General features: G+C 35.1%; 1 protein-coding gene across 5 annotated transcripts in view; it reads right to left on the bottom strand.

The window, feature by feature from the left end:
• PPFIA2 (PTPRF interacting protein alpha 2) overlaps positions 1–27,925 on the bottom strand; it is a 476,257-nt gene that overhangs the window by 52,788 nt on the left and 395,544 nt on the right. For all 5 annotated transcript variants that reach the window (XM_064590837.1, XM_054506898.2, XM_054506899.2 and 2 more), the window contains 5 exons: positions 24,071–24,308; positions 20,249–20,278; positions 16,985–17,115; positions 14,878–15,032; positions 4,246–4,339 (listed from right to left, as the gene is read on the bottom strand). In XM_064590837.1, coding sequence (XP_064446907.1) covers positions 4,246–4,339; positions 14,878–15,032; positions 16,985–17,115; positions 20,249–20,278; positions 24,071–24,308 — 648 coding nt within the window. The remainder of the gene's footprint in view (positions 1–4,245; positions 4,340–14,877; positions 15,033–16,984; positions 17,116–20,248; positions 20,279–24,070; positions 24,309–27,925) is intronic.

The raw sequence follows: 27,925 nt of genomic DNA, 5'->3' as shown, positions 1-27,925 counted from the left end.
TATGTATATTCCAGGAAAATAAAGGCAAGAAGTATGATGAGATATTAATACATTTAACATTGAAATGTTAAACTTTGAAAATTCTTTTAGATGCTAATGACATAAAATTTCATTTCCTTCCTTGTGAGTTCATAGTCCTTGATTCTAGAGAGACACATTTACAGAATCATAATATTATCGATTCTATTTTTAGGAGAGGTGGGAATTATACTTGCACACTTTGGAAGCTTGTGACAATCAAGCTCTTTCCATGTCAGGTTAAGTTTTTCTAATTCTGGGCTTCAGTTTTGGGAAAGCCCCATTTTTGCCATACTCGTAAGTCATATTCTAATAGCTCGATTGGTAATAAAGTTGACATTTTGATCTCTAATTGCCTGACTCCTTTGTCTATTATCAAATAGGTTCTAAACTTAGGCAAAGAACAGTTTCTAGTTATTGGGTCCTAAAAGACCCACATCTAAACTCTAAGGAAAATTTGGGGAGTTAAAGAACATTTAGAAATTCAGCACTGCATAAGCTACATAATTGTTGAATCAATATGTTGTACACTTGAAACTAATAAAACATTGTATGTTAATTATATTTCAATAAAATTATTATGCTCAGACAAAACAACAATAAAAAGAAATTCAGATTTTGATGGGCCAGACCATGTAAGTTTGTGACCTTGCAATAGTTTCTATCATGCCCCAGTTACCTTTTGTAGTTGTGTGGCTGGCTTTAGTTGGCCATCTTGAGCAAGTAGCTGTAGATCTTAGATTAAAACATTGGCTGGAGAGCTAAGAAGGAGGAATAAGTTCCTAAAGATCAGGGTGACAGGTATAAAAGGGGAGAGGTGAAATTCTCAGGGCTAGTTGCTCATAATGTGAATTTTAGAAATGGAGATGCCATTTAGTATGTGTTAAGTTAGAGAAGGTGCCTGGAGTCCATTGAAATCAAACAAAGGATGATGGACAAGATCTCAGAGAGCTGTGATACTCCAGAAGGAGCCCACATCAAGAAAACTATGAGAATCACAATTTTAATGTGGAGAGAACATACTGAGAATAAGTGACTCAGTGCTTAAAGATTAGGAGAGCTGTATCATGAGGCTACAGAAAAACTGTTCAATTTTAGCAGGGAAGACCAGAAATTAATGTGAAGTACTTGAAGAATTACTAGATGAGTTTCAATTTTACACAATTATTGTAGGTATTAACTGTATACTATATAAACCTACCAGAACAATTAATGTAATTAAAGCTTTAAAGGAAAGAACAGCAAAGATAGGCATAGTAAAAGCAAACCAGACAGAACAATAGTAGATGGGCTTCAGGCCTAGATAAGGTGGTGCTCTGATCGAATAGCACCTGCATGGTAAGATCGAACCCAGGAAGGGAAAGGTCAACAAGATTTTCTTGAACAGTGGGTGCTTTAGAAGATCCGCTATTGTACCAGTCCTATGTCTAATCATAGGAAAATAACAAGAAATGCAAGAAAAAACACATTCCTACATCCAAAGCGAAGTAAAAGTAGAATGAAGTAGGGACCCAGACCCAGTAAGCTGTTCTAACCTGCGTGTGCTTAATTTGTTGGATGGGAAATGTGCCTCAAATTAGACCTTTGTTTGGGACTGCCAACATTACAAATTTCTGAACTTTGCAAGAATTTGGAATATCTTGAGTGCTGTTCTCTGAAAGTATCTCCCACATATGGTTTTTAAAAAATGTGTCATAGCTAACTTCTTGAGATAACATTTCTCTCAATTAAATTTCAATTCACAGATTGTCAACTGTAGATACCTGATATACTAGTAAAGTTGAAAAGAAGATTTTTATTTTTCTTCAGCTCTGCTTATTCCCACTGAGACTAATGAAGCTCTGATATAAACTTTGGGACAGTGAACATAGGCCTAAGCTAAGTACTTTGTCCTGGAAACATCATTTGGCTTGGTCAGTGGATAGAACATACAGCAACAACTACAGTGAGGAACATTTACAACTACAGTCATTCCAACTATGCACATAAACCGATAGTGTTCAATATTTTCAAAGAAATTGCTCCATTTTTGCTTTAGTTCATTTTTCAGTAAAATGTACCTGAATTTCTTATCCATCTTGAAAGACCAATAAACATGAAATAATTGATCTTGTCTATCTTATAAAACTCATTACATAAAGACACTTCACTCTTCGGTAATCCAGAAACCAAGGTGTAGTGTCATTCAAGTCCTGAATAAGGGTTAGCACTTATATATGTCTCATAAATACTGGTTACATATTTATACTCCTGAGGTACTTGCCATGGAATAATCAATAATAACAGAAATACTTCTGTTCTTCCATTAATTAACTCTGCCTTGCCTTGTTGGATTCATTTGAACCCAAATACCATTATCCTATAGGAAATGTACTGAGAAATGTTATCCTTTATTATATTATAGAATGTTCTTAATATTCTTCTTAATATTAAATACAAATATTTTATTTAATACATTTTAAAATTATATTTTGCCAAAACATTTTACAAAATAGAACTCAAAAGTCAACTATAGTAAAATCTTCAAACCAAATCTAGAACTAAAATCGGTTTCTGACTATGAGGGTAGTTAGGATTTGAGAAATAATTCCATAAAATTAACATTAAGTTAATCCAACAGTGTTTAAAATTAATAATAAATTTTAAATATATTAGTCTTAAAATCACTGCATAATTGGAAATGTTTAACTTTAGTAACTGTTAAAAAAGACATACTTAGTTCCATAAACAACCAACGACATATATTACTTGCCTCAATATCACCCTTCGCAATGTGAAAATTGGTCAAGTTGCCATTATATATAAATATTTCATTATAGAAAAAATGAAAATTAACTTTTAAGTGAAATAAACCAAGTTTATTAGCCAGCCTGGGTTTTAATTAGTCTTATTCCTTTAGACTTAAAATAATTTTAAATAAATAAAATTGGAAGTTCTTTAGACTTGAAATAAATTCTAAAGAATCTATCAAAAGAGATTTTTAGAAGAATTTTTTTCTCAGTAAATAGCCATAAAATTGAATAAAGCATTCCTTGATAGTAATGAATAAAATTAAGAGAGTTCGAACAGATTGTGATAATATTTAATTATATTTTTGAGTGATCAGTAATGAAAGAAGAAATATTTATTGCTACTGAATGCAATCGAGCATTTGGTTGTTTTTAAGAAATAATGCTCTCAAGGTCACTTCTTTATTTCTACACAGTGTTTCTATTAAATTTGGATACATATATATATATACATACATAATTTTAATAAGTGGAAAATTAATGAAATAATTAGGCTAGTGAGCTCTTCTACAACTTGCAAGTCTGTATTTCCTCATTATTAGTAAACATCTGTAAAGCAAATGAGAAAACAAAATATGGAGTCAACTGATTATCTCAAATACTATAACCATACGAGCATACCTGTTATAATAGTGGTAACCAGAGCAATGAATATTATTTCATAGGAAAGAAGGTAAACATGAAAACTACAAACAAATATTTGAGAGGGAGGAGAGGTAAAGGAGTAACCAACCGACAGATTCTGGAATACCGAAATCCTTTGGCTTTTAGAGAACATGTTTTATAGGTATTATTTCATCCCTGAAAATGCTATTTTGTATTTTAAAAATATGTTATTTATAGACCCACTAGCTTTCTAACAGCTGCTGAGACTCAAAATTTGCCAATTTTGCAAGTCACTTAAATGTTCCATACTATATGTGAATGAAAAAGATACACTATCAGTTTCCTGACAGATGCAAAACAATCTGCTCTGGGTCTAAAATAAGTTTATGTTCAATCAGTCAGAGAAATTCTCCTTTTAAATACTCCAATTTAAGAGGAGGTACTTTAATTGTTGTAAGAGGAAACACAAAGTTGGATGTATAGTTTCTCATTTTATCATATACCAATTCAGTACTGGATTTAACATCAAATAGATTATTATATTACTTATGAGGCTACACTTAAATACTTTAAATATATATGAGTTTTGCCAATAAATGCATTGGTCTCTTAGAATAAACTGTTTATTTCTATTATAGGCCAAAGAGTTGTATACCTATTTCAAACTGTAGCTCAGTAGAACCAGGAAATTCCAGCACTGAGTAGTTTTAGGGAATACTAGGACAACAGTGGCCTTGGTCTATTGTTTCCAACTACTGTCTTTTTAATTCCCCACAAATAAGAAAGAGTCAGTAAAAGCTAGAAAAAGGAAGATGAAAATCTCCAAACCTACTTTTTCTTCAGTCTTCTATCCTTCTCAGCTTGAGTTCCAAGTTTGCCTAGCCCCAGGGACTCCTGAGCAGCAGCCTCAGTCTCCATAAAGCCTCCTGTGAAGAAGTAACTATTCATATTAGGTTGGATACATTGTGTCCATTTAAAAGTTAGTTGATCAACAGTTCAATACCATGTATTCTTTTTTCTTTCTCAGATCGTCTTTATATTTCCAACCCAACATGTGTAAAATGGCAGGGGTACATAAATGAACAAACACTGAGAGAATGAAAAGAAAAGGTACCCTATTAGCCTCCTATTCAACTGCACCCAGCAGCAACATAATACATAATAAATACATGGATAAATACAGTCTGCGAGCTTCAAGGTCCTTTTTTCTTCTTACGAAAAACAAGAGCAAATATGGGTGTAGTGCGTGAGGTTTCTTTCAACATTTGAAAAATGTGACATAGCCCAATGAACCCAATCAGGTGCATGTCTTCAATTCCAAGCCAAGGGGACGTAGAGGCATTTGCTGATATCTAAAGATTTTTCATATCCTGCTTTTGGAATCATCTTTTCCTCACGTAGCTGACTCCTATATCCTTCAGTATAAGCCCTACTTCCAGAACTGCTTATGTTCTGGCAGGTTTTCTTTTGTTTTGTAAATTTTATAATGACATCTGGAAAAAATCATGTCTTCAAAAGATCTTAGTAAGAACTGCTTTTACTCAGCAAGCCATAGATTATTTAGTTTAGTGTCATTTTTATTGGTGCTGGAAAATATGCAATATACATAACCTTGCAGGGAAAGGAAGAAGAAAAAAAAGTATGTTGGGCATCAAACAAAGAATTACACATTTTACAATGCAGTTATTTCATTCAGGATCCATAAACATATAATTAATTAATAAATTCTTGTTACAATTGAAAAATGAGAACTTAATCCTGGGCTCTGTTTTCTCTCATATTTACTGCATGCAAGAAAACATGAAGCCAAGGTACATGAAAAAATGTTCACTACTTTTAAGTGGGTTAAGGTATACATATTTTTTAAGTGTAAGGGATTTAAATTCCAGTTAAGCTCAAGATTAGGTAGAAAGACTCAAGCTAATACTAACCCTTACAAAGACTACACACACATGCACACATGTACACACACACACAAATATCACCAATATATCAATAAATAAAATTATTAAAGCCAATTTTTACTATTCTGTCATTGTAATTTCCTGACTTCACATTTGCAGGGCTTGACCAGGTTATGGTTTTTCTAGTGAAATGAAATATCTTATTAAAGCACCAGTGACAAATTTTGTTGTTACTGCTTTTCATAATTTATTTTAGCAAACAATCTATAATACCTGATGCTATAAATTCTGCAGCATTGGCATAAATGTTAATCTCATAGCCTAGTAACTCTCTTACTGAATTGTATAATTGTAACAAAGTCCTCTTTAATTGAAAACCGCGACTGTTGTCTAGATCTAGTCAATAATTTTGAATCTGAGTACCAAAATTTATTTTATTATTATGCACATGTGTAATTAATACTTAAATAATTTTTATTATGAAAGAATTTCATTGTTGGTACCATTAGGAAAAGCATCCACTAGCTGAATGAAGGACTCTTGGGGGTCATTTATTTTAAATGTGAGATTTTCCATTTATGCACAGTGAGTGGGTATTTTCATTCATTTCTCTCATCAGTGTACTTGCCTTACTGTATATCCATAAATTATTATTCACAGTCTGCAAGTAACAATAAAATTGTTCTCTTGAAATGGAAATGGAAATGAATGATTCACTTAAAAGTTACAAAATTCTTGATCAGTCCAGATGGGGACATAGAGATTGATGAGGTAGACCCATTAAATAAAACCAGTGAGTGGTTGTATGAATCAGGCTTTCTATTTTTTCTGAGCAAAGAATATCTAAATTATGATTTCAATTTTTTTTTCAAGAACCCATTTTAATTAGCAAAACTAACATTTTAAAATAAATGTATCTCTGGGAGGGAGGTACAAATGTATCTCTGGGAGGGAGGTACAAAGACAGCTCTGGAAGAATATTGTGAGTCAAATCTTGACCCAGAAAAAAAAGATATTAGAATTTGTTTCTCATAAATAAAACTATAAAAATAAAAAGCATGAGGAGCTTGGAAATACTCTGAATACTTCAAAATCTAATATCCTTTGAATAGAGCATTTAATAGAGAATTACAGCTATATCCTCTTTCAAAATAACATTTATGGCCATAGTAGGTAAAATTATTTTTAAGGATCACATGTAGGACAGTACCCTTAAGCAGGTGCAAAAGTCTAATCAGGTGCATTTTTTTAGCCCAATTAAAATAATTCTGGATGAGAACCTTCTTTCATAGAACTGATCCAGCAAAGTTCAGTTTCCAGCTATTGGTAAGAATGATCTAAGCCAAACCAGCTGATGAACTCTTACTCTATGGATGATCATCTGACTCTGGAGAGTGTCTGCCTTATTCTTGTCCAGGTAGTAGTGGGTTCATATGGCTATGTGGACTTTACGAATCTGTCTGTTTATCGATACTAACATTTTATTCACTAGTCATACAGAGCTACGAAGCACTTGAAATGTGGCTGGTCCAAATTAAGTGTTGGAAGTATAAAATACACGTATGCTTTTGAAAACATAATGCAAAAGAACATAGGATATCTAATAATTTTATGTTGATTACATGTTGAAATATTCTGGTATATTGACATAAATAAAATATTAAAACTTATCTCAATGGTCTTTTTTTTACTTAATGTAGCTACTAGAAAATTAAAAATTATATATGTGACTCACATTTGTGGCTTGAATTATATTTCTGTTGGACAGCTCTCTCTATACTGATGGTTCTAAACTAAAGACAGTACCAATCTCCAGAAGGAAATTAATTTTTGCATATGTTGAGGGAGGCACATTTTCAAATGTCACAGTGACTGCAAAGGGCAACTGATACATATTGGGCAGGGAACAAGGATTCTAAATTCTTTAATGAGTAGAAAATCCTTTAGCCTATCCTTAAAATGGCAAGAGTGACCCTGATATGAAACACTAGCCTGTGGAAGCTAGGGGTTACTCACTCTATGGGAGGTTCATTAGGAATGTGAAGAGAGGGATGCCTGAGCGGCTCAGTCAGTTAAGCAGCTGCCTTCAGCTCAGGTCATGATCCCAGGGTTCCGGGATCGAGTCCCTCATTGGGCTCCTTTCTATTTCGCGGGGAGCCTGCTTCTCCTTCTGCCTGCCGCTCCAGCTTCTTGTGCTTGCTCTCTGTCTCTCTCTTCCTCTATGACAAATAAATAAAATCTTTTAAAAAAAAAAGGAATGTGAAGAGAGCATCATTAACTCTCCACTCTCTCATGGCATGAGGCACTCAGACATTGAAGGCTTGAGTTTCATGATTCAATGGATTACTCAGATAATAAATTGCTTATCATTTGGCAGTGACCACCTAGTAGTTGTGCATGCAAATGCCCAAGTCAAAATTCTTGCCCTCAATGAAGTTCTCTAGGTTATCACTAAGCACACTTACATTGGTGAGCTCTTTTAGTTGAAATTGTTGGACACAGGACCACTCCTAGGATGTGAGGGTCCCACTCAAATATTTTTTCCACCTCATTTTCTTTGTAAACATTTTGAGTAACCCCACATCAGCGGGACAACAATCTAGTGGTCCAACATCATACAATAGCATTCCAGACAGCAGGAGTGAGTGATTCACTTGTCAGATTACCTTCCTACAACCAGAGTTAGGTGGGCCACTGGCCCAGAACAACCTCATGGGTGTAAGTTTCTGGGCTCCCTGAGATATCTGGTTGACCCCAAGCACGGGAAAGAGGGTCAAGGTACATTCTGAAGGGGAGAAAGAGGGACCCAAATCCACATGGTTTGCTTGGATCAGGCACCATGCCCAGATGGCACTGCCTCCCTGGTTTGTCCCAGGGTCTGAAAGGTAAAATAATAATAATAATAATTAATAAAATAAAATAAAGTAAAATAGGGTGCCTGGGTGGCTCAGTCGTTAAGCGTCTGCCTCCGGCTCAGGTCATGATCCCAGGGTCCTGGGATCGAATCCCGCATCGGGCTCCCTGCTCCGCGGGAAGCCTGCTTCTCCTCCCATTCCCCCTGCTTGTGTTCCCTCTCTCGCTGTGTCTCTGTCAAATAAATAAAATCTTAAAAAAAAATAAATAAGGTAAAATAAAATAAAATAATCAGTGCTTTCAGTGATTAGACCCACACAGGCCCAAATCTTGGCTTCTTGGCTAAGAGTGTCCTGCCCAGATAGCACGGCCAGCCCTAGACTCTCCCAGACACCAGAGAGGGATAATAGTGTGAGGCTCCCTAAGTCTCTGGCCAAGGAATCTAAAGGACCCTCATACACTCGGATCTATGAATGGTACTGGTTGGAGCTATCTGTTCATCTGAACTATGACGGCAAATATCTCTATGTTGCTTGGCCCTTAGATTCCTTTCAACATAATTTATTTCATGTTGGCCCTTGAAGTACAAGTCTATAGGAATTTCTAGCCAAAACCCATATTGCAAGGTCTGTACCTCTCCATTTATCCAATAGAGGTCCCTGTTCTTGTATTTAAAAAGGGAGCTCTAACTCCACAGAGATGAAGACTGCAATCTGTTGCCCATTGGTGGCTTCATCTTTTCTTTCATCTGACCTCTCTTTAGTATCAAACCATGACATTCACTTGGATTTAAACACACTCTGAGTTTATAAATGGTTACTTAATTGCTCTGTATCTGTTAGTCTGTTAGCTCTCTGAAAAATGCACCTAGACACAGGGCCTGGCTCATAAAGTGTAAAAAATGCACTCATAATGGAAGCTAAATAGTTCTTTCTTCAAAGAAAGGCCCTTTTACCATGCAGAGCATGAGTCATCTGTAATTGATACTTTGGGAATTTCTATTGTATCTGTTGGCTCCAGAGCATCTAGGCACAATCTAAATTTTTGGATAAAGGCCAGCACAAGCCACCCAAATTTCATGTGTAGAAAGGTGCTTGCTGAATATTTCTGGTGCAATATTGATGCTGTTTTTGTCATTATGAAGGTATTTTCTTCATTATGCTAATTATAGTAGGTCAGTGATTTAGGGCAACTATAATACAATCTGGCAGATGACCATAAAGGAAAGAGAACTGCAATTTAGGAGGCAAAAAATCTCTTGGAAATGTATTGCTTTTCATGTGCACTTAAGGAAATTCTCAAAAGTATCATCTATCATCTATCATCTATTATCTATCTATCTATCTATCTACCTATCATCTATCTATCATCTATCTATCTATTTTTACTCAGTGATACATGTATTTTATACATTCAAACTTGGTGACACTGCCTGTTCAAATTTAATATATTTTTCTGTTTTTTTTTTTTTCCATAGCTTTGTTGCATTTGGTTTTATTGGATCAATTCTCCATTCTTGAAAATCTCTTCGTCTTGGATTTCTGTTCACCTCTCTTACAATGTCTGTCAATGGCCTCTGTTCTTTATCCTTATCATTCACTGTTAACATCAGCTAGGATGGTCATGTGTGTTTTGTTCTTTTTTTCTTTATTATAGTCATTATAATTGGGGTTCTCTGAAGACCTGAGAGAGGTGGTGTTTCCCAGGTAGTAAATCAAAGAATGTATTGAGATCATATGGAGAGATATTTTTGAGATAGTTTTTAGAACAACTCTATTTTTTTTTTCATTTGTGTTTTCTATCCATATCAGTAATCCATAAATCGGATACCTGTGCTATTGAAATATTCATGTCAAGTGATTGGGGTTGTATTGACCAAAGACAAAGGAGTCCTAATTATGCCACCAGAGACCTTGATCCAAGGTGGCATCACTCGACTCGTTAGCACTATAATAGGAGGATTATTCAACCAGTTGTAAACCCCACTGAATTTTTCCATCACCCAGACCCCATTTTGACATCTTGTCATGGGATGCCACGAGTCACAGCTCACCCACTGCCTGTTCCTGTTCTGTAACTGAGTAACTTTGTCAGAAAAACAAACGAGTGTCATCTGACATAGTTATTTTTAACACCGTTTAATTTGCTTTGCTTCAAAACAGGTTAATGCCTTCAGATAGAATTAAAAGGCAAGCCAGTCAGGATTCCAATAACCGATGTATAATCTTAGATCGTGGGGTTCAAAACCCCTATCCCTAGCTATCCTGGTAGGATAAACAATGCAGCAGGGAAAATTTCTGTGGTTCAAGCAGAAATTATAATAGGATTTTGTAAGTCCCCTTTTGGCCTGGACAGTTTTTCCAATCACCAGTTTATTTGGGGCTAGTGGACTTTCTGACATTGTTCTTACATGTTTGTTTATATCTATCACTTGTTATACACACAACTTTGGTACCAAAATCGTTCAAATTATGTTTTTTAGAAAGAGGTCTCCTGTTTCAGATATACTGCTTCTTCCTTAAGTTCACATCATAATAAATACTATCCTGAGTGTGTTACTATCCTTTTGAATTGCTGGGATAACATCTATCCTTCACTGTCTTAACCAATCTTCTGTGTTGGTTAAGACTAAAATTGATTCTAGAATTTTAGTAGTAGTTTGTGTGGAAGTCAGGCTGTGGTAGGTTATAAAGTGACTGACAGATGAGAATGTGAAAATAGTTAATTGTGGACAACTCATTTAAGCTTGGATATTAGAGGCAGGGGAAAGATAAGTTAACATCTAAGGAAGATGGCAGGATCAAATGATGACTTTAAATACAGATTAGACATAAGCATGTTTAAATATTAATGGAAATATCAGAGATGCTTTGCATCTCTAGATGTATGCATCGGGAGAAACGGCTGTGGTCATTGGGCTGCTATGTCTTGATAGACTACTATCACACCCTGGATCTACGTTCTACAAAGTCAGCAGAAGTTCTTACTGGTCCTGTTGTCTCTATGCCCCTCAACAAGATTATCAAACCTGTTTTTGCATCTTTTTATCTTGGGATTTGTACTATGGGAAGAGAGTAAGTGAAAATAAAAGGAGAAAGAGAAACTAAAACCAGATCCCATGTCTGCTAGAAGGAGTACTTCCTCACTAGGATACTCTCCCCAAATCAATTGGTACCTTCAGGTAGACTTGGCTCATATATATGTTTTACCTTTCCAGCATAGTACTTAAAAATCAAATATGAATGCTTTAAATGGAAGAACAAATGCTCATTCACTCATTTTAATCTATATCACTTCCTGTTATTTTAAACCCTGCCTATAATTTGATGCACTGAGTACATTTTAGTTTGCAAATCCTGCTCCTACATTATAGGCATTAATACTATAAATAGAACTGTCAAACCGTCTGATAAAGAGCAGAATGAATTTTCTAAAAGGTACCTGAAAATGTGAAATCTTCCATTACTACCAAGCTTTTCTCCACGCTACTTTTGAATAATAAAGGTATCCAAGGAAAACATGCTTTAAGGATTTCTGGAATAGGGGCACCTGGGTGGCTCAGTCGGTTAAGCGTTCAACTCTTGATTTTGGCTCAGGTCATGATCTCAGGGTCGTGAGATTGAGCCCCACCACACCCAGTGTGGAGCCTGCTTAAGACTCTCTCTCTCCCTCTGCCTCTCCCCCACTCCCCCTCTTGCTTGTTTTCTCTCTCTCAAATAAATAAATAAATAGACTTCTGGAATAAAATGATTTTGTTTGGTTTCTGTTAGCTTTATTCAAATGTTTTTGGATGTGTTGTTTCCTTTGTGCTTTGGGGTCTCCATGTTTATATTGTCTCTACTAGTAACACATTTGAAAAAATGACTACTTGCATATTCAGTTTGATTCATGGTTAGGGGTTATTAATGCAGTCACACTGACTGATCCATCATATCTGAAGTTCATCTTATAACCCTAGCTTTTCAGATTGTTATACCATGCAAACAACACCCCCTTAATATTCTCCTCTTTGAATTACTAAGAATTTCTCCTTTGTTCTTCATCATTCCTGATGGAACCAAGCGAACACATTCATAGTTCTGTTTAGATAGTTTTCTTCCTCTGTACCATATTTCATTTAGAGGCCTCTAGCATAGCTACCCTCAGATTACTTTTCTTTCTTTGAGCTTATGAGCTAAATCTTTAACTAAGAGTTCAAAATCTTAAGACGTGGTCCAGAACTTCAAATTTGGTTCTTTGACACCATCATCCCTCTACCATATTACTTTCCGTGCCATCTTTCTTTTTTTCTATTTCTATTCACATTGGTAGAAGAAAGAACATTGCCAGTGCCTGTGTCTAAATTTGTCAGATCAAGATATTAAAACCATAACCACTAGAGGTCTTTCTTAGTTTCTTCTGATGCATAAATCAGCATGACTAGGTGGTAGCCCCTGGGGTTTGAAAAGTTTTCACAGTCTTCCCCGTACAACCTGGATACACCTTCCAAGACAAAAGTAGACCTGAGTCCTTATCCCTCAACCAAAGTACCAGTGGTACCATGTACAATATTCTTTTGGTAAATATATGGTTTTTTAGAACCTATTTGTGTCTGTATTTTCTTCTTCTTTACTCCAGTCTTATTTCCAGCAAAGACTTTTTATTCTTGGCTTCTCTAGGAGCTTTGATTCACCTTCAGTACAGCTTCTACATAGTTCCAGAGGCACAGATATTTGTCACTGTCTTCCTCATCAGTAGTGCAGTCCTTAGCATGCTGCTGACTCTGGCTTTATTTATACTGTTTTACTGCGTAAAACAAAATTGTTCAGAGCTCAGAATTCTTCCTGGGGTGATGCTATGCTCCCCAATAACTATCGATAGTTTCCAACTTGGATGGTGTTGATCAAAAAATAATTATCATTGATTCCCTTTTCATCTGGTCTAACATAGAGACACACAGTCACTGAAAATGGGTAAGAAGGGCTAGGTTTCTAGAAGAATCTAAATTTTACCAGACTTTAAATTATATCTTGACTTTGATTTTGAAAGAATATTGGCAAAATTTCTGATTCAGTTACTCCTCATCGAAGTTAAATACAAAATAAAAATAGAAAAAAATCCATGAGAGAAAGGCAATTAAATATATGTTAAAAGGGAAAAGTAAATTATAGATCCTAAAATGAATATATATGTTGAAATAGGAATAAATAAAATGATTACTATGTTAGCAAAATAAATATCTTAAAATAACTATTTACACTATTGTGAATTACACTGTAATATATTGGAAATGACAAATAATTTGGTAAGATTATAAATAGTTGTCAAAAAAATTAAAACAATGCCTTGGCATGTATATTTTATATTTAAAAAAGAATCATCTTCTATCTTCTTTTGTTATGCAATAATTTTTTTTATAGCTTAAAGAGTTCCCTCCTGAGAAATAGAAATCCAAAGAGGATTTAATTCACCTGCTGAGTAACATTTAATCACACAGCTGGTCAGACATCAGTTTCCCATGGCTTCTGATGCTTTGTGTGGGTTTTACATTATGGAAGTTGGGAAGGGCATTTTTGAATATATCACATTTGTAAATTTGCAAACATAAATATTATTCTCAGAAATTCTTTTGGTGCCAGGACAGGAAAGTAAGCCTGGGAGCTGGAGCATTACTTGTAAGTAATCATTCCTTTATTTGGAAAACTGAAAAAGTGCTAAGAAATTTGTATCATTCTGTTCAGCATTTGGTGTTAGAGGTGGGAGCTAAATATTTCCCAATAATTTAACTATAGTTCTAAGTTAAATAGGAAAAGATGGAAAAAAGAAGATGCAATCACAATAGCCAATATGATGGAAAAAGTGATTTCCCAAGAAAAAATAAATATATAAGAAGACACACACACACACACACACACACACAAGGCAAGTGTATATATCATCATTTTAGGAAATACATTTTTCATATTCTTTTTGTTTCAGACAATTATAAATATGTCTGTCCATCCATCCATCCATCACCTATCTATGTACATATGTTTATATATTTACCTAGAGTCATTTCAAATGTACTGATCTATGTTTTTATTCAATTAGTGACTAACAATAACTAACACAATCCCTATTGCCCTATTGCTTCCTCTGTCTCCCCACCTACATAGTGTAGAGTTTGTGGAAAGCTGTGTTAGCTTTAAACAAAGAAATCCTGTACTTTTTTGCCCTGCATATAATTCTTTATTTTGACAAAAAAAAATTATTTGGGATTTTTTATAGGTATTTCAACTGTTTCAGCAGAAAAGCTTTTATAGATATCTGTGCCTTAAGTGGTAGTACGCTCAGTGGTTTTAAACTGATTTGAAACACCGACACTAGGATAAATTTCTCAGTTCTGCAAATTACTAAGACATTGTTTAGTCATCAATAAATAAGAATAACAGTAATAACCCTTGCCTCATAGGGGCCTTGTGTCTATCAGAGTCAGCATCAAATAAATTCTAGCCATTGTTATTCACAGAGAAATCAAAGGACTATGCGTTTTACAATATTCTTCCTTTGTAAGTTTTGTCCAACATTATTCAGCTAAATTGCATTTACAGAGCTGATTGAAAAAGAAAGTTTGTCGGGTAGAAAAAAGAAGCAATGCAAAGATGGGAAATGAAATGAAAAGCAGATGGACCCTCAGAAGTGACTGAAATGAGTGGCAGTGAAGAGTCAAACACATGCACACTTACGGAGCTGCCCAAGTCGGGCTTTTTCTTTTTTACCAAACAGACGTCCTATTGAAGACTTGATTCCCTTCTTCTTGGGGGCTTTGTGAAGAGAGTCTTGGCTGCTATTGGCACTGCCAAGCCCAAGGCTTTCTGGCTCAAGGGAGGCAGACAAACTACTGCAAAACACAAAAGAGAGCAAACTGCTCGTCCCACAAAGTACTAAGACTTGTTCCTTTAGAAAGGGACAAACGGAAGAACACTTATTTTCTCCCTTTCCTCCCACATTTGCTCTTATGCATATTGAAGTTTGGTTTTTCTCAGCCTTAGGGCCTTGAGCCTCCAAATTTTTTCTAGAAAAGATTATTTTTGTTCTAAATGTTTTCACCCCTATTTCTGATACGATCTCAAATGAATCAGTGAACACAGGTTGGCTTATTCATTGCATGTTAAATGACCTTCCATTCTTTAGCATGTGACCCTTTCCCTATTTCCTTCTCAGAGCTTATGTTTTTTTACAGTCATAAACATAATGACCTATGATAAGGCATTTAAATTTAACTAACTATGAAATTTAAGCTGCTATTCCAGCCCACATCTTTACTGGGGTTTCTTCTAGCCATCTTTTTTTTTTTAATTTTTTTTTTAAAGATTTTATTTATTTATTCATTAGAGACAGAGAGAGAGAGAGAGAGGCAGAGGGAGAAGCAGGCTCCCAAGGAGCAGGGAGCCCAATGCAGGACTCGATCCCAGGACCCTGAGATCATGACCTGAGCCGAAGGCAGACGCTTAATGACTGAGCCACCTAGGCGCCCTCTTCTAGCCATCTTTCTCTCTCCCAGTTTTGGAGTCTAAATCGTTTAATTTTAAATCATCTAGGAAGGATTTAGAAGCAAATAATCATATGCTCTAGTGATCACTTTTTGTTTCTTCTCATAGTTCTCAGGTATTCTTTTAGGTACATGATACACTGAAATGAATTCCAAGCAGCTGCTTGAGGTTCCATTCCTGGTCAGTGTAACTGACACCGTATTAATAGGAGAGGTTCAATATATATTGCTATCTATTCTACAGCTGCTAATGTGACAACACCATGATGAATTACTTTACTTATTTGTCCTAATTAATGAGTTCACATTCTCTAAACTCCAAACCAATAGCTTTCACATGTTAAAATATAATTCACTCTTTTCTTGGAAGGTGAAAGCATATATTTTGAAATTGGAGTAACTTTTGTTTTCCACATTAGAAATTAAAAATAAGCAAAACAGAAAGACAAAAAATGCCTGCCAGCACAGAAAGCTCTGTTTCAAATAGTATGTGTGTAAAACACATACTATTTAGAAGACAGATTCTTACCTAAGTTATTAATACTAAGTCATTATGTTCAGTTATATCAATTATGTTTCTTGAGACGCTGCAATTGATAAGAATGTAAAAGGCCATGTATTTAAGATGTGAATTGCATGCTTAGATTTATTTATGCCATTAATTCTCATGGAGATCTGCTTGCAATTTTGTAGGCTGACAGAAAGGACCACAGGATGAGTTACTGTGAAAAATGGGTATTTTCCCTTACCTTTTCTTTTAATATTTTGGCAAAAATATCATTTTTTTTTTCTTATGAACTTTCTGCCTGGGTAGCTGTTCTAGCCAGCAGCACCAGCACCTGGAGGGTGGTATACATATCTGTCTGCTAAAAGTAAATGATGTGCAATTACGGACTTTTCAGACCCTAATTACTCTTACACCTAAGCCAAATTTATAGTCTTGTCCTAGAATCCCTTAATTTTTCCGTTATTCTTCCTAATAAGTCCTTCCATTAGCCTGACTTTATTTTAATAGGAAATATCCACTAAAAATAGAAGAGTTCGTATCATCCATATTGGCTAATAATAAGACCACAAATATACAGTCAATTTTAAAACTAAAAATTTGATCTCAGAATGCAAATTTTTTTTCCATAAGTGATGTTGGGGAGAGGGAGCAGGGCAATACCTTAATGGAGAGCTAGAGCTCAAATAAAATTTCTCATATAAATGTTTAAGCAGTCAATTTGACAACACTGAAAGAAAGAGGAGTATTTTCCGAAGGAGAGCAGGCCCTGTGCTGTGTGTTGGGAGAGTCATACCTTCGGGCATCATTGTGGTAGGAGGAGGGAAGGGTGTGAGTCATCCTGATGGCTCTAGGGGTAGGGGGAGGAGAAGTTTCACATTTAATTGTTGCTTTGTCCTCCCGACCATCTTCTTCCACCACTGCAATCTAGAAGCGAAAACAATACATTCAGATGAACTCTTTCTAGATTTCAATGGAAATGGATGGAAATGGAGAAATCATTAAGCAAGGCTATTTGAGTAATTCTAATACAAAAACAAAATAAAAAACTTGGGGCAAATAGGTCTTACACTTATAAATTCACATTATTAAAGAGTGTGTGTCATAACTGTTTAAAAATAAAGACATTCCAGTTTGGGGGAAAAAAAAAAACCCTTGGATACTTTACACAAAAATATTATTTCAGAGTAAATAAACACCATAGATCACTATCCAGGGACTATAAGAAAGCTATCCTGGAATCCATTTCAATATATCAGGAATGTAAATGTTTTATAAAAAGTTACTGAACACATATTTGAGCTAATTCACTAAAAAAAGTATGCATAGTCAGGTTATCATAACATGGATATCTTTTACATAGATTTTTGAAGTGAGAAGAGAAGGTGGCAAAAATACAACTTTACCAGATAAAGTGTATTAAATCAGGCTAATGAAATGTGTTCCAGATGTTTAAAAAAAATGAGTGGCAATTTATTAGAAAAAAAATTCTTGCAAATTGTTTCATTTCACTACCTCTCATGGGAATGTGGACAAAGGCATACAGAAACCAGAAGATGGGGTGGAAGGGATTTCTTTGAATAATTTAGTTCAGAATCCAGAACAGTTCAGGATACCATAAATTCTGTCAGAGACAGACATATAAAACTGCATGACAGTCAGACTTTTCAATAATCAAATTGATTGTAAAGAGGTATTTTTTTACAACAATCCTGCATTTTTTTCACGGCATCACTATGCATTGAAATACATACATATAGAGGGAAAGATTGTGGAAAGCATAGTTAGAAGATACAGTTCTGGAAGTTCTGATGACAAAAAGTTAGCAATATGGCTATAGCAAAAATTTTAAAGCTGTTTATCATCTTATGTCTACATAATGCCTTGCTTTGTTTCTATGTTGAGCTATTATGCGTAAGTGTGTTTATATATGATATACGATAAAGACCTCATGTATTGGAGAAACTTAAATAAATTGTTTGACTGGGCTTTTGTCATCCAAGCCTAGATTACTTGTAACAGTTCATGTAGGCATCTTTATAGGATTTCCTCTTTCCATTTCAATGAGTACAGTGCCACCGGAAGAATCTTTTTCAAGAACTACTTTCAGCATGAGGTTAACACTCTGGAAAACTCTTCCTAAACTCACCTTTCACCTAAATTCATAAAGTACGTTTCCAAACTCTATTTAATATGTGTTTATGTCTTCACAGTCCCATGGTCTAGCCGTAATTGTTTTTTGTGATTATTTCTGCGAAGCCTGACCCTTTTGCTTCCAGAGTTTTTCCTCTGAAACACCTCCTAAAATGCCTTATTCTCTCCACACCACCAGTCAAATATGCCAGCTGTCCAAATACCAGCTTTTAAAAACATCATACACAAACTGTTTGTCTGAATAATGCTTGGAGCTTACACTGTATAAATAAAATAGAGGAGAAAGGGTTTGGAATCAGAGATGGATTTGAATTCTGATTTCTCTTACTTGTTGAATGACATGTGCTAATTACTTACCTTCTCTAAGATTCAATTTCCTCATCAGTAAAATGGATGTGATAATACTTATCTTAAAGTGTTCTTTTGAAGTGCAAATGGAATCACACCTGTAACTCCTTAGCCTGATACACAACAATTTCTAGTTTGTGGTCTTTCCATGACCTACTTTTTTTTACCAACCATTTCTTTACCCACTGAATTCCCTGAGCCTGCATTCCTGTATGGGACCTTCCTTTGTGACTTTTTTTCTTATACCCACTGAACTTCTTTTACATCCATCATCTACTCAAATTTCTTTCTATATTCCTAGAATAATCCTTTTAAGTGGTAGAGGAAGTCAGAGACAAAGAACTTTATGCATGATGAATTTGACAGTTGAGAACCAACTGGTAGTATCACGGAGAAGATACTATAGAAAGATAGATGTTAACTCAAGAAAAAAAAAAGTTCCATCAATCTAAGCCACACAAATACAGATTTCTTTAATTTAAAAAAGACAAAAAAAAAAAACAACAGTTTTCTGGTTCCTGAAGTTTTTGGAAATAGTCTATCACATCTTGATGATACTGAAAAATAGATTTATGCACTAGATAGTAGGTTGAATCTTTGAAATCTTCCCCATCCAATATCCCATGAGTCTGAGCTCTGCTGTTCTCAATTATCTAACAAGATGTCATTTTGTGAATCAGAACTAGAGTCAGTTTTGTTTCTCATTTCCAATACTTATTCTATTTATGTCACACCAAACAGGAAGGCAGCAGATTAATTATATTTTTATAAGTTCTGTATTCTTGATACTCGGGCATCTGGTGCCATGCTGACCCAACAGAATGTTCCTCTCAGGGCTAGCTAATTCCTAGAGATAGCAAACTACTTCCCTGGAGTGTGCCTTTCATGTGCACATCAATGAATCTAGAACAGCCGCCAAATCATACTCTCTCTCTGGCTCTTACACTTCAGGAGGCAATATTTCTCTGCCTTAATTATCCCAGGCCAGGAATTGGACAACTAGAGATGGCCCAAATACCTAGAGCCCACCGACATGATTAAAACTAGCCAATCCTAAGCCTGCTTACCCTGCCTTGCCTTTCCAACAGAAACCACAATAAAGCTCCTACTCATCCTTTCTCCTAGCTCTTTCTGCTTCAGGACCTCCTCTGGTACTTCCTTTTGCCTCTGCATAGCAGGGCATGCCCTTCCTCTGGGGAAGTGTGAGTAACAAACTCTCTTTTCATTGACAGTGGTCTCCTGATGTTGGTCTCACATACCTGAATAACAGTAAAACCTACATTTAAAAACAAGCAGCATTGTTCTAGCATTGACAATAAACAACCTAATTCTAGGATATTTAGACCACATAATCTAACCATTACCCTAGAAAGCATAAACAATTTTATTTTGAGGCATTTGTTCTTATAATCGTATTTACACAATTGGATAACACTTAAATACTTTTAATATTTCTTTTTATGTTACTAAAATGTCTCAACTAATGGGAATATAATTTTAAAGCTTTCACAGAAAAACAATATTCAACTAGCAATCATATAAAAGATATTTACAGTACCTTTCTCCGATGTTTCCTTAGATCACTTGGCTGTGATTGGCAGTAATAAAAACAACATAAAACAGAACTAATTAATGAGTACCATTGACCATGTTACAAGTTTAAACAGTATTCTATAACTTGACTGTCTTGTTTTTTCATTCCATTGTTTTCTAAATAAATGTCTTTAACCATTACAGAAGGACTCCTCCTCAGAGTGACTTCAGAGAGGAACCTTCGTAGATGGAATTGGTAGGGGGCATGTCCACATGATGGGGTCAAACATATGTGTATGAGATCTGAGACACGGAACCCTAGGGAATAGGAAGCACATATGGAGTGATCTAGCCAGAAATAAATATGGGACTATATCCTCCCAAGAAAACATAAATGGGAATGAAGAAGATCATATACAAATGAAGAATCAATGCACATATATGGAGTTTATAAACATTCCCTTTTGCCCTATCTATGCAGAGCCTTGGTCCTCCCTTGGGCAGGGATGTTATTCCTGATGCATCTCAAACTTCCTGGCATCCTAACAAATCTCTCATTCCCAAATGCCTAAAGCTCTGGCCTCAGTATAACATGTTTCTACAGCTGCTGTTTTCTTGTCAATGTGCTTTTACAGAATTTTTTTAAAAGTTAATTCTTTCTGATTTCCGATGAACCTTATTCACTTAATATCTTCGTTAATTTTTCTTGTGTGAGTAAAACAATTTTATTCCATTTTAGTTACATTTATATATTTTTGTTATTGGAAAATTGGTTGATCTACTTCATTCAATATTCTAACTAGATATTGGTAGACTGTTCTTTATGCTTATAGATTTGTGGTGATGTAGGGGCGCCTGGGTGGCTCAGTCGTTATGCGTCTGCCTTTGGCTCAGGTCGTGATCCCGGGGTCCTGGGATTGAGCCCCGCATTGGGCTCCCTGCTCGGCGGGAGGCCTGCTTCTCCCTCCTCTCTCTCTGTCAAATAAATAAATAAAATCTTAAAGAAAAAAAAGATTTGTGGTGAGGTAAAAGTAAATAAAAGCACATTTTATAATCAGGACAAATAACAATGTTTGTAAAACATATAAACATATACAATACAAATGAATATAATATCTTTTCAATCTCTGCTTTTCTGTCCCTAAAATTCTTCATTTTCCTCTGAATATCCAAACATGGATTATATCCAACAAAATTATCCCCCCCAATATTTTCTATAGGTAAAAGAAAATCTACTTGTCTTTCACTGTAGCAGTGATGAATTTAATGACAAAGTTTTCTTAGGATGATAAGGACTTCCGGGTTTCATTTCTTGTTTTTCTGAGTCAGATATGGAAAATTTTATGTACTTTTTTTACCCTCAGGAAATGCTTTAAACATTTTTAAGTACTGTAATTACAGTGTAATAATGTTCATTTATCATTGATTTATTTATGACTAACTGCTCAAGAAAATGCTTGAAAGCTATGGCATCTTTTTCATATTACACAAACATCATGTCTAAATAATGTGTGTAAATGTGTTTATACACATTATTTTATTAGTATAAAATAATAACATTATCAATGTTTATGAAAATACTTTAAAGAGCAAAACACTATGTTGCAAAAATGTAAGGAAGAATAGGACAGAAATAACCAAAGCTTCCTTGCCTTGAATGCTGGCTGAATTATGCTCTGTGGGCCAACATTCTTACTGTAGCTTTGATAATAAGTCATCAATATATGCAGCAAATATAAACAGAAAGTAAGACAGAGACAATGTCCTGTTTAGTTAAAGTCAGATTAATGGTTCTTAGATTTCTAAAAATAAGCAGAGCATAATGTAGCTCCATATACTGGGTATATAGTACATTGGCTAAAACTTTGTGCTGTGTCAAAGTGCGGGTCCGTTCTGATTAGCTGTCCTTTGTCCTGATTGGGCACAGTCTATGATGTCTGTTTTAAAAATATTTTTTTAAGATTTTATTTATTTATTTGAGAGCGAGCGAGCATGAGCAGGGGTGAGGGGCAGAGGGAGAAGCAGACTCCCTGCTGAGCAGCAGCCAGCCTGACTAGGGAGGGGCTAGAGCCCAGGACAAGACCTGAGCTCAAGACCTGAGCTAAAGGCAGCCACTTAACTGAGTGAGCCACCCAGGCGCCCCTATTTTAAAAATATTTTTAATATCAATATTCTGAGCACAGAATAGAGGACTCAGTGGTTTAAGACGGTAAGTAAGAAGGTAAAAGTTTCCTTTTTTAAAAAATTTTGCCATGTTTCTTTTATGTTGACTTTATTGTATGGAAGTCCATAATCATAAAGAGTTTGAATGTGAAAAATGCTGCCACACCATAAAAATAGTTTTCTGTTTCAATTCTCAATTGTAAAATTAAAGAAAAAGACATTTAACTTACATACATAACAGATTTTGTAAAAATAAAATTAAAAAAAATTATAAGGTAGTTTTTGCCTAGAGGTGAGAGCATTTTATATATAAAGATAGAGATATAATTTCTTTATAAATATGTGCATATGTGCATTAATATAAATCAATTCCAATGGAAATAATTTTTACAATTTATTAGCTACAATACATATTACTGCAACATATTTATTAAAGATGTCATTTAGAAAATGAATTAAAATTTTTTGTTCAGATATTTTACACACATACATACGCACAGAGATAGATACTGTGACACTTTTTATAGAAGCTTCACAGCCTTCTGACTATATTTAGAAACACTGTATACACTTCATATTCTTCTGTAGTATCATTAATTTCTCCTCCATTTGTTATATTTGTGCTAGTTTTATACTGTATAAAACTATTATTTCACCTATTTTTTAAATTAATTTCTATCCCCAAACTCATTTTTAATTAGAATTTTATTATTTTAATAGTAAAGTTTTAATATTCATTACAGAAACAGAATTTTACCTCCAAAAATAGTTCAGAATATTTAAATCTTCATTACTGTCATTTAAACGTTATTTCCAGGTAATCACACACACACACAGAAGGGACAGAGTTGCACATGCTTTTGTGCCAGCAAATTTGAAGAAAAAATCCAGCTCCACTTACTGTGTTGAACATGAGCAATTTACTCATGCTCTCAAACCCCAGTTACCTCTGCTCTCTGTTGAGGTGATGCCCTCAGACTTGCAGATGTTATCATGAGATTTAAGTGGCTAACCATCACAGCACTCAGTAGTCATTCCCATCATTTCTTCCAGAGGTTTCTCTATATTATTTTTAGCAAAGGCATTTTGATTTTCTCTCAATTATATTCAGGGTACCTCCTAACTTAGGTTTCTAACTATTAATCCCAAATATAAAAATAAACGAAACAAAGAATTAAAGAATAAAGAAGGGTAAAAATGTTGACATGAAATTCTAAAACAAAATTGGGAAATTGTTGCTCTTATTTTTGATGGATCTTCTTATTAAAATTATATTATCTATATTATAAAATGTTAACATTCTTTGTTGTTTTATTGAAGCAATTATAATAATTTTTTTTGTGATTTATTGCATTAAAAATAAAATACCCAGTTCCAATTTACTTCATCAAGATATTACCTGTAAAAATTTACTTAATGGTTTAAGTCATTCAGATAGCTGCTGTGATATTTAGATTGCTGCTCTTCTACTTACCTATTATGTAACCTTAGAAAATTACACCTGTGTAGGCTATATTTGCTTGCCTCATAATGGGATTAATAGTTGCACCTACCGCATAGGGATGTTGTGAGAAAAGAAAAATGATAAAAACCAAAGAAGGTCCTTAGAATAAACACCCAGTAAATATCAGCTCATGCACCATTAATCCTAATGGGGACAATGTTCTCGTGCATATCATCATACCAGTGTCATGACTCCCATCCGATCCATTTCCCTGGCAGGACTCCGAGGGGTGAGCTTTGGCGTTGAGTGTCCACTCGGGGGAGATGAACTGGCCAGTGAAGAAGCTGTAACGGAGGCAGTGATGGAGGTACCTGGGTGGACTCTTGCTAAATTCAGGCCTTCCAGGCTCACACTAGCCACTCTGTTCTCAATTTCTTCAGCACGTAACTCCGTGGATTCTTTTTCTTCCTGAATTAGCCTGAAAGATACAATTTAATTTGGATCCATTATATGCTGCTAAGATGGTAACTGGAATTCATATAAATAAATAAATAGCTCTGTGAACATTTTATATCAAATCTAATGTTTTCTTTTCTCTAAGGCTATGATATAACTTTCAAAAATTCCAGAGGCTTTCTGGCTGATTATTAGAAAATCCTTCTTTTCAAGTGATATATAACTCCTCCCCACTTTCAGTCTAACCCTCTTTCTATACTACACCTGCTAAAACTTTTTTTTTCACCTGCTAAACCTTTTAAAACCTTGCCTGCCTAGAAAATTTCTGCCGCTAATCCTTTTTTTTTTTTTTCCTGCCACTCATCCTAATCTTACATTTGACCTGAGGTGCCAGTAAATGAGACTTTTAGAAACTCAGATCCCAACAAAGATACTGAATCTTAACTCCCACCTGATGAAACAGTACAACTGACAGAATCTTCAATGAATGGCCATTTATAATTATCATTTGGTCAAATAAAACCCTGAGATTTTTTTTAACAATACCTACTTAGCCAAGTCAACTTCAAAAAAGCACCAGGCAATGTTAATAATATGGAGATGATCTATTTATAGGCAGATAGACACATACATACATAATAAAAGAAACTGTTTTAACTGTTGCTAAATGCTTTTGAGAAGACAAAGCACTATTACTCATTTTTTCTTTAAGGAGAAGCTTCAAGAATATGTAGAAGGAAAGAAAGAAAGAAAGAAAGAAAGAAAGAAAGAAAGAAAGAAAGAAAGAAAGAAAGAAAGAAAGAAAGAAAGAAAGAAAGAAAGAAAGAAAGGAAGGAAGGAAGGAAGGAAGGAAGGAAGGAAGGAAGGAAGGAAGGAAGGAAGGAAGGAAGAAAGAAAGAAAGAAAGAAAGAAAGAAAGAAAGAAAGAAAGAAAGAAAGAAAAGATAGGAAGGAAGGAAGGAAGGAAGGAAGGAAGGAAGGAAGGAAGGAAGGAAGGAAAGGAAGGAAGGAAGGAAAAGAAAGAAAAAGAAAGAAAGAAAGAAAGAAAGAAAGAAAGAAAGAAAGAAAGAAAGAAAGAAAGAAAAGAAAGAAAGAAAGAAAAGAATGAAAGAAAGAAAGGAAGGAAGGAAGAAAGAAAAGAAAGAAAGGAAGGAAGAAAGAAAGGAAGGAAGGAAAGGAAGGAAGGAAGGAAGGAAAAGAAAGAAAGAAAGAAAGAAAGAAAGAAAGAAAGAAAGAAAGAAAGAAAGAAAGAAAGGAAGAAAGAAAGAAAATGAAAGAAAGAAAGACACAAAATAGATTCCCTTTGAAATGTCCTAATGTGTTGGAGAGAGAGTCCCATATAAATCATACAAAAGGATAAAATAATAAATAAGACCACAAAAGTAAGGCACTCAAAACAGTAGCTAACTATAGATGCACAGATTAACTAACAAACAGGACAGTGGCAAATGAAGTAATTTGATCCCTTCCTTTAAGGGAGAATAAGTAAACTGAGGAAACCAGAAAAGAGGAAGTTTTTTTTAATGGTTAGAATAGTTTGTGGAAGAAGAAAAATCTTAACCAGAAATAAATTCTAGTTAGTGTTAGCAGTTTTTACGAAGACGTTGTCACTGTTTTTATGAAGATGCTTCTTTTTTATAATAAGTTTTTAAATTTTAATTCTAGTATAGTTTAACATACAGTGTTATATTAGTTTCAGGTGTACAATATAGTGATTCAACACTTCCATGCATATTCAGTGCTCATCATGATAAGTGTACTCTTTAATCCCCATCACCTATTTCACCCACCCTCCCACCCTCTCCCCTCTGGTAACCATCAGTTTGTTCTCTACAGTTAAGAGTCTGTTTCTTGGTTTGCCTCCCTTTTTTCCCTTTGCCCGTTTGTTTCTTAAATTCTACATATGAGTGAGATGGTATGGTATTTGGCTTTCTCTGACTTACTTCACTTAGCATTATACTCTCTAGCTCCATCCATGTTGTTGCGAATGGCAAGATTTCGTTCTTCTTTTTTTTTTTTTTTTGAGAGAGCGAAAAAGAGAGCACACACAGATGCACACATGTGAGTGAGGGGAGGTGAGGGGCAGAGGGAGAGGGGGATTTTTTTTATGTTGTACACCTGCAACATGTGCATTTCTTTTTTTTTAATTTTTTATTTAAATTCAATTTAATTAACATATACTGTATTATTAGTTTCAGAGGTAGAATTTAGTGATTCATCAGTTGCATATAACACTCAGTGCTCATTAGTTCAAGTGCCCTCCTTAATGCCCATCACCCAGTTACCCCATCCCCCCACCCACCTCTTCTCCAGCAAGAGAATCTTAAGCAGGCTCCATGCAGAGCCTGAGGCAGGGCTCAATCTCACAACCCTAAGATCATGACCTGAGCCGAAATCAAGAGTCAGATACTTAGCCAACTGACCCACTCAGGTGCCCCAAGTTTTCATTCTATTTTAGGGCTGAATAATTTTCCATTGTATGTATATACCACTTCTTTATCCATTTATCTATCAATGGACACTTGGGCTGTTTCCATAGCTTGGTTACTGTAAATAATGCTGCAATAAACATAGGGTTGCATGAATCCCTTTGAATTAGTGTTTTGGTATTTTTTGAGTAAATACCTAGTAGTGTGATTACTGGATCTTAGGGCAGTTCTATTTTTTTTTTTTTTAAGATTTTACTTATTTGTCAGAGAGAGAGAGAGCCCACAAGCAAGGGGAGCGGCAGGCAAAGGGAGAAGCAGGCTCCCTGCTGAGCAAGGAGTCCAATGTGGGACTTGATTCCAGGACCCTGGGATCATGACCTGAGCCAAAGGCAGATGCTTAACCAACTGAGCCACCCAGGTGTCTCGGGTAGTTCTCTTTTTAACTTTTTGAGGAACCTCTGTACTGTTTTCCAGAGTGGCTGCACCAGTTTGCATTCCCACCAGCAGTGTAAGAGGATTCTCCTTGCTCCATATCCTCACCAACACCTGCTATTTCTTGTGTTTTTGATTTTAGCCATTCTGACAGTTGTGAAGTAGTATCTCATTGTGCTTTTGATTTGCATTTCCCTGATGATTAGTGATGTTGAGCATCTTTTCATGTGTCTGTTGGCCATCTGTATGTCTTCTTTGGAAAAATGTCTATTCATGTCTTTTACCCATTTTAATTGGATTATTTATTTTTTGGGGGGGTGTTGAGTTGTATAAATTTTTTATATATTTTGAATTTAACCCTTTATCGGATATGTCATTTGCAAATATCTTCTCCCATTCCATAGGTTACCTTCTAGCTTTGTTGATTGTTTCCTTAACTGTGCAGAAGCTTTTTATTTTGATGTAGTCCCAATAGTTCGTTTTTACTTTTGCTTCCCTTGTCTCAGGAGACATATCTAGAAAACTGTTGCTATGGCTGATGTCAGAAATTACTGCCTATGCGCTCTTCTAGGATTTTTAGAGTTTCATGTCTCACATTTAGATCTTTAATCCATTTTGAATTTGTGTATAGTATAAGAAAGTGGTCCAGTTTCATTCTTTTGCATGTAGCTGTCCAGTTTTCTCACACTATTTGTTGAAGAGACTGTTTTTTTCCCATTGTATATTCTTTCCTCCTCTAAGATTAATTGACCATATATTTGTGAGTTTATTTCTTTGTT

The sequence above is a fragment of the Mirounga angustirostris genome, unplaced genomic scaffold, assembly GCF_029215605.1.
Source record: "Mirounga angustirostris isolate CCGP_5_RB_7025 unplaced genomic scaffold, mMirAng1.0.hap1 SCAF_5, whole genome shotgun sequence".
Classification (NCBI taxonomy): domain Eukaryota; kingdom Metazoa; phylum Chordata; class Mammalia; order Carnivora; family Phocidae; genus Mirounga; species Mirounga angustirostris.
Note: the sequence above shows the minus strand (reverse complement) of the source record. Positions and strands in the feature narration are given on the sequence as shown.